Source organism: Eutrigla gurnardus (assembly GCF_963514095.1).
Source record: "Eutrigla gurnardus genome assembly, chromosome: 10".
NCBI lineage: Eukaryota > Metazoa > Chordata > Actinopteri > Perciformes > Triglidae > Eutrigla > Eutrigla gurnardus.
In genome coordinates this window covers 28,586,708-28,605,741 of record NC_139924.1, presented here as the reverse complement: position 1 = coordinate 28,605,741, position 19,034 = coordinate 28,586,708, and the positions used below count along the sequence as shown (strand labels likewise).

The following is a 19,034-nucleotide window of genomic DNA, read 5'->3' as shown; positions in this document are numbered from 1 at the left end:
GTGGTTTTTGCTGGACCAGGATGTGGGCCTAGTAGCGTCATTAGGGGGTCCAGGTTTGTTTTACACTTATTTTATCAGACTTGCTCTTTCTTATTAGATTATCATAAAGATGATTAACCTCTATTTAGAAAGTGCTGTTTTAGACCTGAGGATTTCTACTTATTTAATTAATTATTTTAGCTTCATGGCCACCACGTCGATGCCACAGCTAGGGTTAACACAGTCTACTGAGGATGGAATACACGTGACGTTTTATTTTATTAAATCAGAATTCTGATTTCATAGGTAACAAAATGGAAGGTGACTGATTTGGCCTCCATGCCAAGATCTTCACAAGGTAAGTGTCCTGTTTTATTTTAATAGTGTCTTCGTGGTTGGCTGCCGAGCCTTCCTACTTATTAATCTACTACTAATTATTTATCGATCGATCTATCGTTCACCATCATGGCCGCCGTGCCATACTGTTCATTTAAACTTTTGGTTCGCCCCGTAGAGGGCCAGCCTTCTACGTGTCTCTCTGGCTGAGTTAGCAAGTCAGTGATCGGAGTTGCACCTGCGGTCCGTCTAGTGAATTACGTCACCAAGCTACGTTGCTAACGAAGCTGCGTTCATGGTCGTCTGAGGGAATCGGAGCGGCAGAACGGTGGCGTTCGAGACTCGAGCCGGACACACGGACGTCACCGCTGCAGAGTTTGTGATGTGAAACGTGAAGCTGGAGACGTCGACGCGTCCAGAACACACAGAATACGGAGGAACTAAAGGTGAAGCGTTTATCACCGTTTATCGGTCTGAAAGCTTAATCCACCACAGCAGCTGTAGCTAGCGTTAGCACAGCAGCTGTAGCTAGCGTTAGCACAGCAGCCGCAGCTAGCGTTAGCACGCCTGCAGCCAGCGTCTAAACAATCTAACTTCACCTGCGGCTGCAAGTATGTAATAATAATAATAATAAATAACTTTATTTACATAGAACGTTTAAAAACAGCAGTTTACAAAGTGCTTTTCATGGCAGAATATAAATATTGTCAGATTATCAAATACAACAAATGCATAAAGAGATAAAGGTAAAAAAGACAATAAAATATAAAAAAAATAAATAAAAATATAAGTTAAAACAGGTGACTTCACGTAAAACAAAGTCTGTAAAAGTGAGTTTAAAGGTCACTGATTCAGCCATTATTAAATTACACATTTGGTGACTCTCTTAGCTACATAGATGCAGAATTCAAGTAACAATAAATACTGTAGATACAGTAATTTAGTTTATAAAAAATAATTGATACAATGAAGTTTAAATGAGTAGTTATGTGATTTAGAGAAACATTTTTTTAAATTTCCTTCAAGCTTAAATGTTCCTCGTTACTCCCCAGGGTGATGTTAGTTTGGGTTTAATGATAATAATACATTTTATTTATAATGCACGTTTCATTGTTAAAAACAAAAATAAAAACAGGTTTAAGAACGGCAACAAAAAGAGAACAAAGAAATATTTAGGTGCTCTCCAAAGTTGAACATCACACAAACACTGTAGAACATTATAAAGCTGAATTTCAAGTAAATAAAATAACTAAATCTAATCTAAAATCTTGATTCTGAGCAGGCAGGCAGTTTAGTTTTCACATAACTATTGAAACAAAATAATCAGAAAAAGTTTAAATTAATAGTTTTGATTTTTAGAGAAACATTTAATGACAATAAATGCATAATAATCAGATTATAGGTTGTATCAATATGACTGATAAGAGGGTTAATTAAAAATGAAATGAATTCTTCACGGCAATATCCAATCCACGATGGAGTACACCGTAGAAAGATGAAATAAATAAAATAAATCACTTGGCTGGCTGTTCTATAATAACTTTTTGTTTCCAGGAAAAAGGTAAGTGGTCTTTTATTTTTATATCCAACATGGCCACCGTGCCATTTCAACATGGCCGCCGTGCCAGTTTCTTTCCAACATGGCCGCCGTGCCATTTCAACATGGCCGCCGTGCCAGACTGTTCTATCCTAGTTTTGGTGTAATAACTTTTTATTTTCAGGAAAAAGGTTAGTGGTCTTTTATTTTAATATTCAACATGGCCGCCGTGCCTGTTTCTTTCCAACATGTTTTTTTTTTTGGCAGCCGTGTCTGCCTATGTATCGCATTGATTGTGCTGTATATTCATAAGTTATATCATCACACATCATGAACAATACATTTAAAGAATATTTTAGTTAAATGGCTCCAAGCAATATTAAATACTGTAGCTAGATGCATGTAGATTATTAAAAATAATTAAAAACTTTTTTTAAGTAGTTATGTGATTTTCTTTTTTTTCTTTTTTTTTTTATTTCGTTGAAGCTAAAATGTTCCTTTTTACTTGTGTAGATAAGACTGTTAGTTTTAGTTTAAATATGTCGTTTCTCTCTGACGTTGAATATCACACACTACATTTATCAAGCTGAATTTAAAATAAATAAAATGGCCATACATATTTTAACTAAAATCTTAATTCTGACCAGTCAGAAGTTTCAAGAGGACGAATAAATTCAAAATAAAAACTACCTCACTGTATATTTTCCTTTTTTGTGTAGATTCAAACTGATTTAAATATTTGTGAAACAAACCCATAAATAGACTTAAACATTCTGGATATACATAGTCAGTACACACTAGAAGATAAAGGTCTGTTGTTGTCCAGGGATCACACTGGTGGTCCTAGAGGGACCAGCAGGACCTGCTGGGGGTCTGGGACTGTGAAGTCCTGCATGGTGCTGGTCTAGAGTTGGACTCTCTTCAGACTGCAGAGACCGGTGCTGCTGCCCGACTGTGTGAACATGATTTCCACACAGTTCAACAGTGAAACGCTGCTCTGCTTCTCGTAGGACTCTGAACATCTAAATCATCTCCACGCTGGTGAGCTCCTCGGACCGCCTTCTCCACGCCGTCCTCGTCTTCTGAGCCCCCGTTTGCGTCCGTTGGGGGCGTCGTCTTCAGTAACGATGACTCGGAATTCTCAGAGTGGATTGCTTTCCTTCTGGTTGTCTGACGTTGCAGCGCTGCAGGAACACAAACATCAGCAGGTGAGCTGCTGCCGGCTGCTTCTCCTCCCGCTCTGCTGCGAGAGGCCAACCCAACTCCACAAGGCTGGAGCTCTATTCCAGCCACACGATTGGTTCATCAGTGCTGCTCTCATTGTCATTGGCTGATCGGGTTGTCTGTCAGAACATGCAAGGAATGAGTTCAATCGACGTTCTATCGACCGCATCGCACATTTCTAATCAAGGACAAAGTTATATCGCGATGATTTATCACAACCGTTTTATCGCCCAACCCTACATGGTACAACATTATAATAGTAGCCTGCACAAATGTATAGATTCATAGGTATTTATCTTCTAATATCAGCTTTTGTCAGTATGGGGGTAATAACTTTTAATTTCCAGGTAAATCTACGTAAGGTAAGTGCACTTTTATCTTAATAGTTTGTTATTTTGGCAGCCGTGTCTGCCTATGTATCGCATTGTTGATTGTATATTTATATCCAATTAGATCACAAAAACAATAATAAACAATACATTTGTGCATTTTAAAAAAAGTAAATAACTTCAGAATTAAAGCAACAATAGTGTAGATAAATTTAGTTTACAAAAAACATTGAATCATGTTTAAATGAGTAAGTTAGGTGAAGATTAAAGACAACAAATTCATAATAGAATATAGATCTCAAACGTTGCTTACATGTAATGACTGTCCAATATGGCCGCCGTGCCTCTTTAAACCTAAATACGTCTGTATCTCAATGTTGCAATAACTTTTTTATTTTCAGGTAAATCTACATAAGGTAAGTGAACTTTTATGTTAATAGTTTGTTTTTTTGGCAGCCGTGTCTGCCTTGTTGTTTGATCAAATACCGCTTTCATGGCCTCTATGCCATATCTGTATATTTCTCTAAAAATCAACTTATATAGTCATACACCATCATAAACGATACATTTGTGCATTTTTAAAGTAAATGGTTGAAGCAACAATACTGTAGCTACATGTAGTTTACATAACAGTATTTAAACAAACACAATCAGAATCCGTTTATATAAGAAAGTTATGTGATTTAGGGAAACATTTAAAGACAACACATATGTAATGATCAGAATATAGCTGATATCAGTATGACAGGAGCATAAATTAATACATCTATTTATCCATAACTCGAACATCTCCGTCAAGGTAAGTGTCGTAATTTAATCGTTTGTTATTTTGGCAGCCGTGTCTGCCTGTTTATTTTAATGCATTTACACAACTCCAGAATTCAAACAATAAATACTGTAGATACATTTATTTTACAAAAATTAAATGTATCTACAGTAATATTTAGAATAGAACTGATATCGCTATGATGTGATAGATGACTTTAAAAATTCTATCGCTCGGTCACTCAAACATCTCTGCCGTGATCTACAAAAGGTAGGTGTTTTTTTTTATTGGCCGCCGCGCCATTCACAGCTTTCCAACATGGCCGCCGCGCCATTCACAGCTTTCCAACATGGCCGCCGCGCCATTCACAGCTTTCCAACATGGCCGCCGCGCCATTCACAGCTTTCCAACATGGCCGCCGTGCCAATTTACAGCTTTCCAACATGGCCGCCGTGCCAATTTACAGCTTTCCAACATGGCCGCCGTGCCATATTTGGGTCTATCTCAAATAGTTTTAGAATCTATATATAATAAACACTAAACTTAATGATGATAATGCATTTGATTAATTTAAAATGAATAGCTCCAGAATTGAATCAATAATAAATGCTGAATTCAGAGAAACTGAATGCATAGATTTAATTTACAAAAAATTATTTTAACGGTGAACATAGTCAGAATCTTTAATATATTTTAATATTAAATTAATATTTTTTGATTTAATAAGATTAAAATAACAAATTCATAATGATCAGTGTATTTTTATCTCAAAATAATAATAAATTATTTATAAATTAATAATAATCATAATAAACAATACATTTGGTGATGGGTCGGGCAATAAAACATTGGCGTTTTAATTATTGCAATAACTTTGTCCTCGATTAGAAATGTGCGATGCGGTCGATAGAACGTCGATTGAACTCATTCCTTGCATGTTCTGACAGACAACCCGATCAGCCAATGACAATGAGAGCAGCACTGTGATGAACCAATCGTGTGACTGGAATAGAGCTCCAGCCTTGTGGAGTTGGGTTGGCCTCTCGCAGCAGAGCGGGAGGAGAAGCAGCCGGCAGCAGCTCACCTGCTGAGGTTTGTGTTCCTGACAACCAGAAGGAAAGCAATCCACTGTGAGAACGCCGAGTCATCGTTACTGAAGACGACGCCCCCAACGGACGCAGACGGGGGCTCAGAAGACGAGGCCGGCGTGGAGAAGGCGGTCGGAGGAGCTCACCAGCGTGGAGATGATGTAGATGTTCAGAGTCCTACGAGAAGCAGAGCAGCGTTTCACTGTTGAACTGTGTGGAAATCATGTTCATACAGTCGGGCAGCAGCACCGGTCTCTGCAGTCTGAGGAGAGTCCAACTCTAGACCAGCGCCATGCAGGACTTCACCGTCCCAGACCCCCAGCAGGTCCTGCTGGTCCCTCTAGGATCACCAGTGTGATCCCTGGACAACAACAGGCCTTTATGTCCTCATTCTGCAGAAGTAATAATTAACATAATCACAATTAATGTCAATGAGTATTTATGCCATGCAGCAAGACGATACGTAATCAGAATATTTTAATAAATATCTATCCATTAATTTTTTTAATTCATTTCTTAGCGACATATCTCCAGAATTCAAGCACTTGGGTACATTTATTTTACAAATGAGACGATGAACATAATCAGACAGTTCAGATCTAGAGAAAAATTAACAAATGCATAATTAGAATATAGGTGACATCAGTATGACAGTGATAGATGACGGGATTAATTACAAATTCTATAGATCCTTCACTTCTCCACACAAATGAACATAATCAGAATAAGTGTCAATGAGTATGCATGCCATGTAGAGACAATAAATACATAATTATCAGAATATAGCTGATATTAGTACGACGGTGATGGATGACTTTAAAAAATATCGATCCATCACTCCACCATTTACAAAAAAAAAAATTTAAACAACGAACAGAATCATCATACATTTAAATGTAGTTATGTTAATTAGGGAAAAATTTAAGAAAACAAATGCATAATGATCAGAATATAGGTGATATCAGTATGACAGGAGCATAAATTAATACATCGATCGATCAATAACTCGAACATCTCCAACAAGATCTACGTAAGGTAAGTGAACTTTTATTTTTATAGTTTGTTATTTTGGCGGCCGTGTCTGCCTATTTATCGCATTGTTTTTGTAGTGTGTATATTTATCTCAAACAATATATATCATCACGTACACCATACATTTAGTGAATTTCTACGTAGATCCACAATTCAAGCAACAATAAATACTGTAGATGGATATATTTTATTTATTTATTATTAATATAATAAATCTAAATATTAAATAATTAAATTTAATAAAAATATATTAAAATAAATGAAATAAATGTAAATATTATATTGATTATATTTTCTTATATTAAAGAAAAAACACAAATCATAAATACATAATGAATAAAGGTGAATGATGAATTAACTCGACATGGTTCAGCTACATTTGAGTAAAATCAACCAAAACAGTTATGGTAGTAAACGGTCATCTCCAATCACAACGTATCTAACGAGCTTATTAATCACATTAACATGTGAATGAAGTTTGTGATTCTTCAATTATAGTTTTGCTGTCTATTAAGTTAGATTGTTTAGATGCTGGCTGCGCTAGCTACAGCTGCTGTGCTAACGCTAGCTCCAGCTGCTGTGGTGGATTTAGCTTTCAGACCGATAAACGGTGATAAACGCTTCACCTTTAGTTCCTCCGTATTCTGTGTGTTCTGGACGCGTCGACGTCTCCAGCTTCACGTTTCACATCACAAACTCTGCAGCGGTGACGTCCGTGTGTCCGGTTAGTCTCGAACGCGACAGTTTCTGCCGCTCTGATTCCCTCAGACGACCGTGAACGCAGCTTCGTTAGCAACGTAGCTTGGTGACGTAATTCACTAGACGGACCGATGGTGCAACTCTGATCACTGACTTACTTGCTAACTCAGCCAGAGAGACGCGTAGAAGGCTGGCCCTCTACGGGGCTAACCAAAAAAAAATATTTCTTTCATGACTGTCATGCTGGACTGTTCCATCTCCCTATTGGTGCAATAACTTTTTATTTCCAGGTAGCTCTACATAAGGTAAGTGTCCTTTAATTTTAATAGTTTGCCTTTTGGCCTATTTATCTATCTTTACGACCGCCGTGCCACATGTGTATCTTTATCTCAAATCAAGATATATCATCATAAACCATAATAAACAATACATTTGATTAATGTCTTAGTTGCATAGCTGCAGAATTCAAGCAGCAATAAATACTGCAGACTCATAAATGAAGTTTACAAATAAGTATTGAAACAATGAACAGAATCAAAATAAGTTTCAATGAGTAGTTATATTTCGAGAACATTTAAAGTGTTTTGGGTTTTTTTTTTTATTGTTGTGTTGGATATTTATCTCATTCAAATTTGGATGACCATTTCACAAAGATGTAGGAGCTATACGTAAATGATACTGTAAATTTTACGTGATATTGTAATTAAGGGGCAGGACGAGATGAGCTGTGCTTCATGTCCCTCCTCGAACTTGAAAGATTTTAGTGCTTTATTTTTGTTTTTTCATATTTGTATGATGTATGTCATGTAAATATTGTACTTAATATCAAGGAAAACAAATACATGATCCGAACATAGGTGATATCAGTATGGCAATGATCTAATCTACAAATTATAGATCTGGTTTTTATCTTGTGCCTTTACTACCAGCTTGTGTCAGTATTGGTGCAATAACTTTTTCTTTTCTTTTTTTTCCAGGTAGATCTACATAACATGTTTATTTTTCTTCGTTGGCCGCCGAGCCGCCTTATTTATCAGATTGTTTATAATCTGCCTATATTTCTCTATTTCATGGCCGCTGTGCCATATAGTTCTGTCAATCTCAAAAATCAAATTAAGTTTTAATGTTGCGTAGTAGTCGATCGAATGATGAAGATTCTTAGGTACCGATCTATAGACTAACTTGATAGAGGGTTCAAATTTGGTTAGACATTTGTTAGAAATATTTTAGAATGAGTTTCAGTGCGTAAAATGAAACCATATGCCCACTATATTATAATAATAATACATGCAGATTATTGACACCTGTTTAAGTTATGTATATCAACTGGACAAGTTATAGCTCCTATATGTATCTACATATCCCCCGTGCCTTTTAATATCGCTTGTGTCAGTATTGGTGCAATAACTTTTTTTTCAGGTAGATCTACACACGGTGGGTATCCTTTATTTTAATTCTGTCAATTAGAGTTATCCAAATTTTGATACCGTCAAACCTCCCTATTTTACCCCGGTATACAGGATTACCGTGACTAATTAAAAATTATGACGTAAGGCTCGGACGACGTCACCAAACTCATTAGAGTTTAGCTTCTCTGCCCGAACCCGGCCCGACCCACCACTTCCCTCGGGCTGGGTCGGGCCGGGCCTTTAAACAAGCGTTTGTGTTCGTTCTTTTTTTTTTTTTCTATCATTGCATTTATTCGTAGCCTTCTCCCCTAATCTGAGGAGAAGGCTAGGCATAAACATTAAATATTATTGGTTATATGTAGGGTTGCACGGTATACCGGTACTAATTTGGTACCGGGGTACTGAGGCATTTATCCGCCACCGCGCCGCAACTTGTGGCGAAACCAGGGGCGCGCAGTGCAATATGGCAGTACTCTGGCCTCGAAACAAATGAGCAAGGCAAGGCAATTAACGCCGATGCACCGCTATGTAAACAGTGTTTGAAAATATGCTTGGCTAAGGGCGGAAACACCTCCAACTTAGCATAACATCTCAAGGACAAGACCTGCACACTGAGCTCAGGGAACGACAGGTAATTTACTCATGGAAAAAAAGCCACATTCAGTGCTGAAAGCAAGCGCCACCCCCCTTCACTCTTAACAAAAGTAGTTCTGGAAGAAGAAAAAAATAGAGCGGCTTTATTTATATCATTATATTTATATTATAATATTTATGTTTTGTGGCGCCCTGGTCAGGTTTATAGCTCAGACTATGCCCAAGTATATTGTTATTTAGTTATTGTTCTTACAAGTGCCCCCAAACTATTATTTTTCTGGTAAGATGTAGATGCTAAGTGTACCTGAAAATGCACCTGCTTGAGCACCTCCTGCAGAGGACATCGGTAGCAACAGTATGAGACGCCGATCTCCATTAAAGAATATATTTTTGTTATGTTACAGGCTTTGAATAAAGACATGCTATAAGGATCAAACTGGTCATCCTGCGGCGTGTGTAACATATGTAACAGTTTCAGTGATTTTTAAACTTTTTGCCATACATGTACATGCTGTAAAAAGCATACATGCATGATCTTTATAAAGTAACAAACTTTTACATATACATTTAGCCATTTAATGTTATAAAGACTAGTAACATAACATTTAAAGACATTGGTCCTACTTAAGACAGGCTATATCTAATGAAAATATTTTTAGGTTGTGTATCTCAACCTAATTAAGGTCTCAGCTTGTATGACAAATGTATCACCTTAATTTTATTTTTCACTGCAGAGGTCTGGTGCTTCTGGTCCGGATAGAGTGACCCCACCCAGTGCCCCCACTCAGGCAACCTACTCTTTGGGCTGTTTTTGAGCAGCATACAAAATATGCAAAAGACTCAAAAGATGCTAAAAGGCTGAACAGAGCAGTCGCCGAATACATCTGCATGGACCAAGTGCCAGTTTATACAGTTGAAAAAGCTGGGTTCAGAAACCTCATTCAGCAGCTGGACAAACGATATGACCTCCCCTCAAGGAATTTCTTCATGTACAATGAAATTCCAAAAATATATGAAGAGACAAGGTCAATAATTACTGCACAGCTGGCAGACAAACCATTCTTCTCCTGCACTACAGACATCTGGACAAGCAGAGCTGTGAGTTCCTACATGGCTGTAACTCTGCAGTTCATTACAGCATCCTGGGAAATGCAGTCCTGGTGCATAGGATGCTCTGCTTTGCAGTCTGACCACACAGCTGACACTCTGAAAGAGGTCCTGGAAGATGTCGTCATGGACTCCTGGGGCCTTGATATGGCAAAAATGTCTGGAATCACAACAGACAATGCAACAAACAACCGCAAGGCATTTTCCAACCACCTCTGGATTCCCTGTTTTGGCCACAATTTGCATTTGGCAGTAAAAAAGGCCATAGAAATTGATCGAGTGGCGAACTGTCTGTCCCGGCTACGTAAGACAGTGTCAGGCTTCTCAAGATCGAATAAAATGTCAAGGCAGCTGAAGGAAAAACAAAAATCTTTAAAGCTACCACAACACAAGCTAATTCATGATGAGCCTACACGATGGGGATCCACCTATGATATGGTGGAACGCTTTTGTGAGCAGCTTTTTTTTTTGTGGAAAATTGAAGCCTGTCTGAAAGATGAGGGAAATGACAGTCCACTGGCACTGGAAATGAAGAAGAAATGTAGAGAAGACTTTGAAAAGAGATATGATGAGCACAATATTAAGATGGCCCTGAACATCTGCACCTACCTAGACCCCAGATTTAAAAGCACATTTGTTACAATGGAAGAAGAAGTTAAAGAGGAACTGCTCCTAAAAGCTCACACAGTTCTGCTTCCAGAGGAGCAGAGAGCAGAGCAACAAGAAGACTCGGGCTCGGAGCACCAACCAGCAGGGGTAGGGTCGGGCTTGATTTTCTGGGCCCGAACTAAGCTCTACTTCTCATTAGGTCGGAACCCGAAATACTGCCAAACTGCAGAAGTCGTGTTCTTCTTTGAGACCAGGTCACTCGGTGCGCGACTCGCCATCTTCTCTCTCTCTCTCTCTCTCTCTCTCTCTCTCTCTCTCTCCTATATAAGTGCATTGCATTTTTTTAATGACGGTATTTAAACTGATACCGTTGCTATTTTTAAGACCCGTGGTATACAGTATTACCTTATTACCGCCCAAGCCAACTGTCAATGAATCAATACATCTCAGTCATGGCCATGGTCATCTCTCAATTTAAATGTTTTTATATATATATATATATATATATATCATAATCATACTCTGTGAGAATTCTTAGGTGCTAATGTCCATGTAAATCAATCATGTCAATGTATCAGACAATTAACCATTTTATCAGAATGATTTTCAGTGAGTATGTTTCGCTTTAACCTTTTTGTTTCAGATCTACCAAACGTATGTATAATTTTAAGTCTTTTTTTTTCGGTGTCTGCTCACTTCATTTTCCTTCTATCTCATCTTTTATCTTTCATTGAAATCTCTCTGTCTATCATTATCCGTCTACATCATGCCATGTCTATCTCAAAGCAAATTAAGTATTGTCACATTCGAAGTCTAAAATTGGGAAAGCCACTGACACTTTTAAATCCAAATTCTTAATTATTCCTGACTTGTTGGAAACTTGTCAAATAAACGTTATGTCAACAGTAGTTGTTAAGAGCAGATAAACTAATTTCCAGGAGAAGAGAGAGAGGGACTCTGTATTTAAGTTGCTGTTTGTTGAGTCTCAAAGTCGGCTCAGCCAATTGTGATTTCTGGGTTCAAAATACAGTTGGAGGGATCATTTCAGAGTCTGGAGATCCCAGATGGGTGTCAATGAATAAGGCTTCTCTCTCTGGTTACCAAAGGAAGTAGGGGAGAGGGAAAGTTTTGCCAGACGCCTGTGCAGGAGGTGGCTCAGATGTCTGACAAAAAAACGTTTCTACAACGTAATTCCATATCTTGATGATCTGGACCCAGTTCGATCCTCATCTATTATAGATTTCATACGTGCAAACCTTGAGTTCCAACAACGGACAGCATCGCAGCCAGGATTCAGTGTGCTAAACCAATCATTCTTTCCACACTCATGCAGGATGGGTTTAGACGGTTTGAAATTATAGGTGGATCCTTGATCTTGAGGGTAAGTTAAACAAAAACTTCTCAACAAAGGTTGTCATGGAGAATTTACTCGGTCTCTCTTCCAGAAAAACCCTTTCATTTCGAATCACAAGATGCTTCCATTCCTTTTGAAACCAAGTTCAAAGAAATTAACTTTTAACCTAGCAGGTAAGTTGTTCTCCTAACAAACTGACTTCGTCAAGCGGTAAGTTAAAGGGTTGGGATCTGTGACAACGATTAAGGTGTTGCTATGCAGATGGCCCTGACATTTTTCATGTATGGCCCATTTCAGAATTCCAGTTTATCTGGATCGACTGCAGGACAAACCTCTGCTTGCGTGGTTTGGAGCATCACATCCAGGATTCAGCTTGCTCAACCAATCATCTTTTTCCCAAACTCATGCAGGATGGGTTTAGATGGTTTGAGACTACAGGTCGATCCTTGATCTTGAGGGTAAGTTTAACAAAGAACCTCCTGGAAGAATTTACTCCATCAGTCTCTGTTCCAGAAATACCCTTTCATTTTGAAGCTCAAGATGCTTCCATTCCTTTGAAACAAAGTTCAGAGGAATTAACTTTTAACCTAGCTGGTAAGTTGTTTTCCTAACAAACTAATGACTTTGCTGATGAAGGGATCATCTCTGCATGTCTCAATGTGCAGGCTTTCCCCCCAGGAAACCAGGTCTTTCTCCAGCAATCCTAGAGGCATTTTGGATAGGCCATCGGGATTCTGTTGTGCAAACAGTTTCTTTTGCCAGACATTCGATCCACCATCTGCACAGGGCGTTGGCAAAACTCTTCCCTGCCCCTACTTCCTTTGGGATGACCAGAGAGAAGCCTCATCTCTTGACACCCATCTGGGAACTCCAGTCTCCAATGGGATTGTTCGAACTGTACTTTGAATCCAGAAATTGCAATAGGCTGAGCTGACTCAAGTCTCAACAAACAGCAACTGAGACTCTGGACTCTCTCTCTCTCCTCCTGGGCTTTGACCGGAGGGGTTCAACCCCCTCCAAGCAGCAGAACCAAGCCAAGAAATCTGTCAGTTGAAACTGGTATGAAGGGCCAGCACATTCTGGCTTTCTCTAAAGTCTTCACATACAAACAATGTCATCTCACAATGTGACAATTAAAATAAGGTTTAATCCCCAGTTACTCTCACACTGGTTCTAAGGGCCTTTGTGTCGCTCCAAAATTACCTTATCTCTGTCCTGTTTTCTGCATCCACCTTATACTGCACTGTGTGAATTTGAAAAGTGACCTTTTCCCCCCTTTATCAACTCACAAAACTTTCATTTTCATGGGTGAGTAACTGTGGGTACTTTTTTTCGTGGTGTGTGGTTTGCGTAAGGCACGCTTCTGGTTCCTGTGGCTGTCCCGACTTGAGCTTTTCTAAAGCCTGAGTGCAGAAGTCTAGTTTTCCTTCATTTTCAACATTTAAATTACAATAGACTAAGAGGCTTATGGAATTTGACAGCCCCAAACTCTGCCTTCCCTAATTCAATAGTATGAAAGGGAATAAAACAAACATTCGGCATGACCCTCACTCAAAAAATACATACAGGCTACTAGGAATACAATTGATAATATTTTATTGCTGCTATTTTGGTCAATTGTCAGTAAAATGATCCACCAGACATAAATAATAGTGTGCTTAAAATAATGAAGTGCCAAAGTTCTTAACATGCTGAATACATTTGAACATTTTTTTAAATAACCTCCAAAATCAAGTAGTTGGATATTCACATATCAATCTCCAAGACATTTTACACCTACATGAGATGATTAAATGACGTTCGTCTTAACTTGGCTGGATGGAACAAATTACCACTCTCCCTTATTGGATGGGTCATAACCCTAAAAATTAATATTCTGCCAAAATGTAATTATTTCAAATAACTCCAGTTACGCCTCCATCAGAGTGATTCATTAATTAAGCCACTTCATTATATTGTATAAAAAACGGAAACAACTCAAACTATGTCCTCTTCAGTACCAGTAAGGCTGCAAAGTTTTTATTTAATATCTGCTTAGTTACAATATGTAAGACATTTGACAACCGACAAAAACCAGGGACATTTTTGAAATATTTTCAGAAGAGAATTTCAGTTAGCTTCATAATTCAAGGTAAATTAATGTGTTAAAGTAATTTTAGTAGTTAATTGCATTGGTAGCCACACCCTAAAGAATATCCTGCTTTGTCTATCTATTTTACTCTAATGGGACCATAATCTACAAAAGGGACATAAATCTAAGTATTTTCATAATTTCGTATTAAAGTGTGTGCTTCTGTTTGCTTGGTAATCAGTTAAAATAACCACCAACAACAAGTAAGAAGTTCATGTGAGATATTTTCCAGTCATTCCTTTCTTAATGTTTCTCTGAGGCTGCATTAAAATGATGTAACATTTGGGCACAAATATGCATAATAACAATCCAAAACTAGAGGCTAATATAGCGAATATTTCCACAGCCACGGTGAACTTCCCAGGAGAGCTGACGTAAGCCGGGATGAAAGAGATCCACACAGCCCAGAAGATCAGCATGCTGAAAGTGATGAGCTTCGCCTCGTTGAAGGTATCCGGCAGCTTGCGTCCAAGGAACGCCAGGAGGAGGCAGACGAAGGCCAGCAGACCGATGTAGCCCAGGACCAGATAAAATCCAGGAGGCCATGGCTCCTTACACTCCACAACAATCTATGTATGTCCAACAATACATGAATATAGATCAATCAATACATATTGGTGAAATAATGGTTTGTTTGCTTCCTGTCGGTTATTGCTATTAAAGCCCCAATGTGTAGGCAGGATTTTAACATTTCTGATTTTGGCATCACTTAGTGGTAGTACCAGTGTCATTCTCACCTTTCCAGTTGAGGCTTGGTAGTTTGGGTTCTTGAATGGGAAGGGAGGTGTGCCCAAAAGCCAACCAGCACAGAGACAAAGCTGAGGGGAAGATGGAAAGGGATGGTGTGGAATTTTAAAAGCACACAAAAAAAAATGTAATGGTCACAACTTGAGGTCAAATAAGTAATGGTTCCATCGCCCTCCCACCTGAGGAGCCGTAGTGCAGAGGATCAGGGTCCTCTGTTGAGAGGGACCAAACAGCTTCAGAGCCTTCGAACCAGGTACATGAGACCGGAAGGCCAAGAGAACCACAATGGTCTTAACGAGGAGGCAGGACAGACAGAGGACAAAGCTGATCCCGAAAGCCGCCTGGCGGAGTCTACATGTCCACACGGACGGCTCGCCGATGAAGACCAGCGAACACAGGAAGCAGAGCTTGAGTGACAAGAGGAGCAAGAAACTTATTTCGGAGTTGTTGGCCTTGACTATTGGCGTGCAACGGAAACGGTGAAAGACGGCGGTGACGATGGTCGTCAGGACGACGCCCAGCAGCGTGAGCGTGACCAGGATGATGCCCATGGTGTCGTGGAAAGACAAGAACTCTTCGACCCCGGCAACGCACTTAACCTTGTCTTTGTCTGACCAGAAGTATTCCGGGCATTTTGTGCACTCGGTGGAACCTGGACACAATGTTTTTTGTTTTATTGGCCTTTTGCCTCTTTTATAGAAATTAAAATCTGAATACACAAAGACACACAGGGCTACCAGTTTGGTTGCTGATCTCTCCGTCTGCACAGGGAACACAGTCAAAGCAGCAGTGGGGCTCTCCTGGGCGTCTGGCCTGCCTGCTGCCAGGGGAGCATGGAGTGCTACACTGAGATGTTGGCACCTGAACAAATACAGATGTATAATTATGTGCTAGGATTTGCTTTGCTACATACTAGATGCTTGGAACAAAGAGTTTCTGTTCTAAAGAAATGTAATATGATCCACCTGTGGCTGTCCTCTTGTCCACACAATGGTGCTCTGCTCTATCTGCAACTGGTCTCTCAGTGGAGCTGAACCATCATAGCTTCCCACTTTGATAAATCTAAACACAGCAGAACATCATTTTAAAATGCAATCAGGACAAACATTTAAAAATGATTCCTTAAACACCGTTGTACTCCACCTAATTTCACCCTTGTCGTCCTTCTGCCAGTTAATGATGTCATAGAGTGGAACTGGCTCTCCGTTGGAGTCGAAGTAAACCTCCTCCTCAAACTGATCGGTAAAATTCACTGTCTTCAGATGATGTAGCAGCTGCATGGAGAGAGAATCAGAGGGGGACATGGGAGAAGAATGATGTGAACACTAAAGGGAAACATTTTAGTTTAACTTACCTGCCCGGACGTAAATGATTTCTGAGTCTCACATGTTGCGTTACGTCCTGCAGAATCACAGTTAAATAACGTGTGCAGAGCGTGGGCGATGGTGTATACAGCTTTATACACATTATAGGATATTCTGACCGGAGATACGTCTGTAAAGCTGCTGTCGGTGTACGTCAGATCCTCTGAACCTGTGCACACAGGCTTTTCAGCAGCAGGCTCTTTGAAGGTGCTTGGTTTTCCTACAATAGACCTCAAGGATCCAGATTTCTTCTGAGGGTCTGGTTTGTAACCAAAAGCATCTGATCTCCCAAAGTTGTCCACAGTATCATTTCTTTTGGATCTGTGTTTGTTAAACTCGAGCCTGCAGCCAAACAGCTCTTCCCAGAACATGTTGACAAATGCTCTCCCAGGTTTGGGAGACGGGTGGACGGTCAACAGGAATTCATTCAATCCAGGGATCCTGACTCCAGGGAAGGAGAAGCCCAGCGCACCCTCCAGGAGAGGGTGGAAGTGGGGCGAGGTTAGCAGGTTAGCGGTCACCCAGGCCTCACTAGCTACCCACTGGATCCCTGTCACATTCCTCCGAGCCAGCTAGGAAATAAGGTTTACAGATTTTTAGGACTCTCATATAATTACTTATATAAATATATAATTGTATGCCTAAGCATATCCATTAAGTGCTCACCTCTAAGACCAGATCCAGCAGCTGTCCCTCGTTGGCGAAGACCACCACTACCTGTGCGGTTGAACTCTGCAGCCTGTCGGCCATCTCGTATATCTCAGCCGCTGTTGGGGATTTTGGGATGGTCAGATGAAATGCCAGACACCCACCTCGCTGTCGAAACTGTCTAGAGAAAGCTTGGATGCCATAGCGACTGTAGTCATCCTGAAACACATAAAGGGGTTTTGTCAAAATCATGTTGGTGTGTTTGAACAACAAATGGTAGGGTTAAAAAAAAAAAAAAAAAAAAAAATCATCTCACCGTGGACCCTATCATGCCAACCCAGAGCCAGCCTAAGAAGGTGACTAGCTGAACAAGACCTCGAACTTGAAAGTTATCACTTGGCGCAGTCCGCAAGAAAGACGGATATATGTGCTTATCAGTGAGACAGGCACAAGTAGCAAAATAACTCACCTAAAGGGAGATAAAGTTTTGAGATGAGATGGAAACCTTTTCAAACAGTGTTGGAAATGGAACGGACTACCTGTGTGGAAAATAAAGTGCATGTTCCTGACTTCTCATTGCTCTTCTCACCAGCGGGAGGTTGAAAGGGCCGAGAGTCTGAGCAACAGCTCTCGTCGGGGAAGAGGAGGCCAGGCCGATCACAGCGGGAACCGGAGAACCGGCCAGACACCAAGGTAAAGGTTTGGATTGTTTACTCCCATCTGTTCTCTCCCCTGTTACATTTCCATCATTCCATCTCTTTCTCACTGTGGACAGCATCCTTCCTCCCGGTTCAACCTCCTTCGATCTAGTAACGCCCTTCCTAGGCATATCTGATCTTTTTTCAGTTTCTTCCATTTGTTTCACCTCACCCGTCACCACTTCCGGGTGGCTGACTAAAGACAAAAGAGCTTGCAGGCTGGTGTGAACGTGGTCACAGCTGTCCATGATTCGGTAGCCTAGTTTCACTCCAGGTAGGAGGCTTGAATTACGGTTAATTTCCTCCACTGCAAACACCATGGTCATCATCCAGCGGAAGGCTCTGTGGTCAAAGCTGGAGCGAATTGAATAAATGCAGATTTCGTAATTCACAAGAGACAGGAAAAAAAACGAATATCAGATCTTAATACAAAAAGCAATGAGGGGGAGGACATATTTTGCACGTGGGACCATCCTTACACTTACCCGCTGCAGGGTGTGAGCTGAGGTTTGCTCTGGTAGCTGTGCTGTGGTTTAGGAGCCACGTAATGCAAAGGGAAAAGCCCTCCGATCACAACATCCCCTCCCGACTGCAGGGCCAGAGGCTCGCCGTCTGCCAGGTTCACACAGTGAGGTAAGCTAGACCCGACCTGACCTAGACCACCTGGTCTCTCTGTCCTCGTCTCTTTCACCACCCCTCTCTCTAAACATAGTTCTGCCCTCTCTGTCGTGTCTGACATCGCTGGGCAAAGGAGGCTGAATGAGACCCAAAGAAGCAGCCAGGGAGGCTGCCACGTCAACACCGACCCCATGAAGACCAGAAGATGATGGTCCTCCACATATTCTCTCAAAGACTGAAGAGCTCAACTATATAAAAACAGGGACGTTTGCGTCGTTCCGTGGGTCATATGACTCATCGACGGCTTGACCAATGAGATGCAGTGGTAGTTTTCACCCAAGCAGGCGGAAATTCAGTGTGGAAGTCTAAAGGCGTGTAATCCCTTTATTATAGAACTTTATTATAGAACTAAAGGTAGTGTACATGTTGGAAGGTTGCACACATGCTTACGGCTGATTTACAGCTCAGCGTTGTTTTAGTTTAGTCTGCAAAGTACAGAATTACATTGCATAATTCAATGTCCTTGGTTACACTGAACCCCAGATTGCCGATGTGTTTGAATGTGTGTGAGATTGAGTATAAGATCCTGATGGGAAGGTGGCACCTTGTTTGGCAACAGGTGTAAGGTGGAGGGCAGTTATTTGTTGTTTTTTGTGCTCTTCCTCTATCTTACGACCCGTTTTCTCCTCCTTTTCCCAATCTTGTGAATTACAGAGATGGTTTCATCTCAACGGGATGCTCAAGACTGAAGATGTGGGATGTTTG

General features: G+C 40.3%; 1 protein-coding gene across 1 annotated transcript; it reads right to left on the bottom strand.

Moving 5' to 3' along the window:
• Positions 1-14,337: 14,337 nt before the first annotated feature.
• Positions 14,338-17,971, bottom strand: LOC311019740 (extracellular calcium-sensing receptor-like; the record flags this gene model as incomplete). The annotated part of the gene is made up of 10 exons (XM_084019310.1): positions 14,338-14,763; positions 14,932-15,012; positions 15,121-15,593; positions 15,679-15,802; positions 15,907-16,003; positions 16,085-16,215; positions 16,296-16,877; positions 16,972-17,172; positions 17,270-17,422; positions 17,543-17,971. 10 exons carry the CDS (start codon positions 17,969-17,971, stop codon positions 14,407-14,409), a joined length of 2,628 nt encoding a protein of 875 aa, XP_083875436.1. The 3' UTR covers positions 14,338-14,406.
• Positions 17,972-19,034: the final 1,063 nt, after the last annotated feature.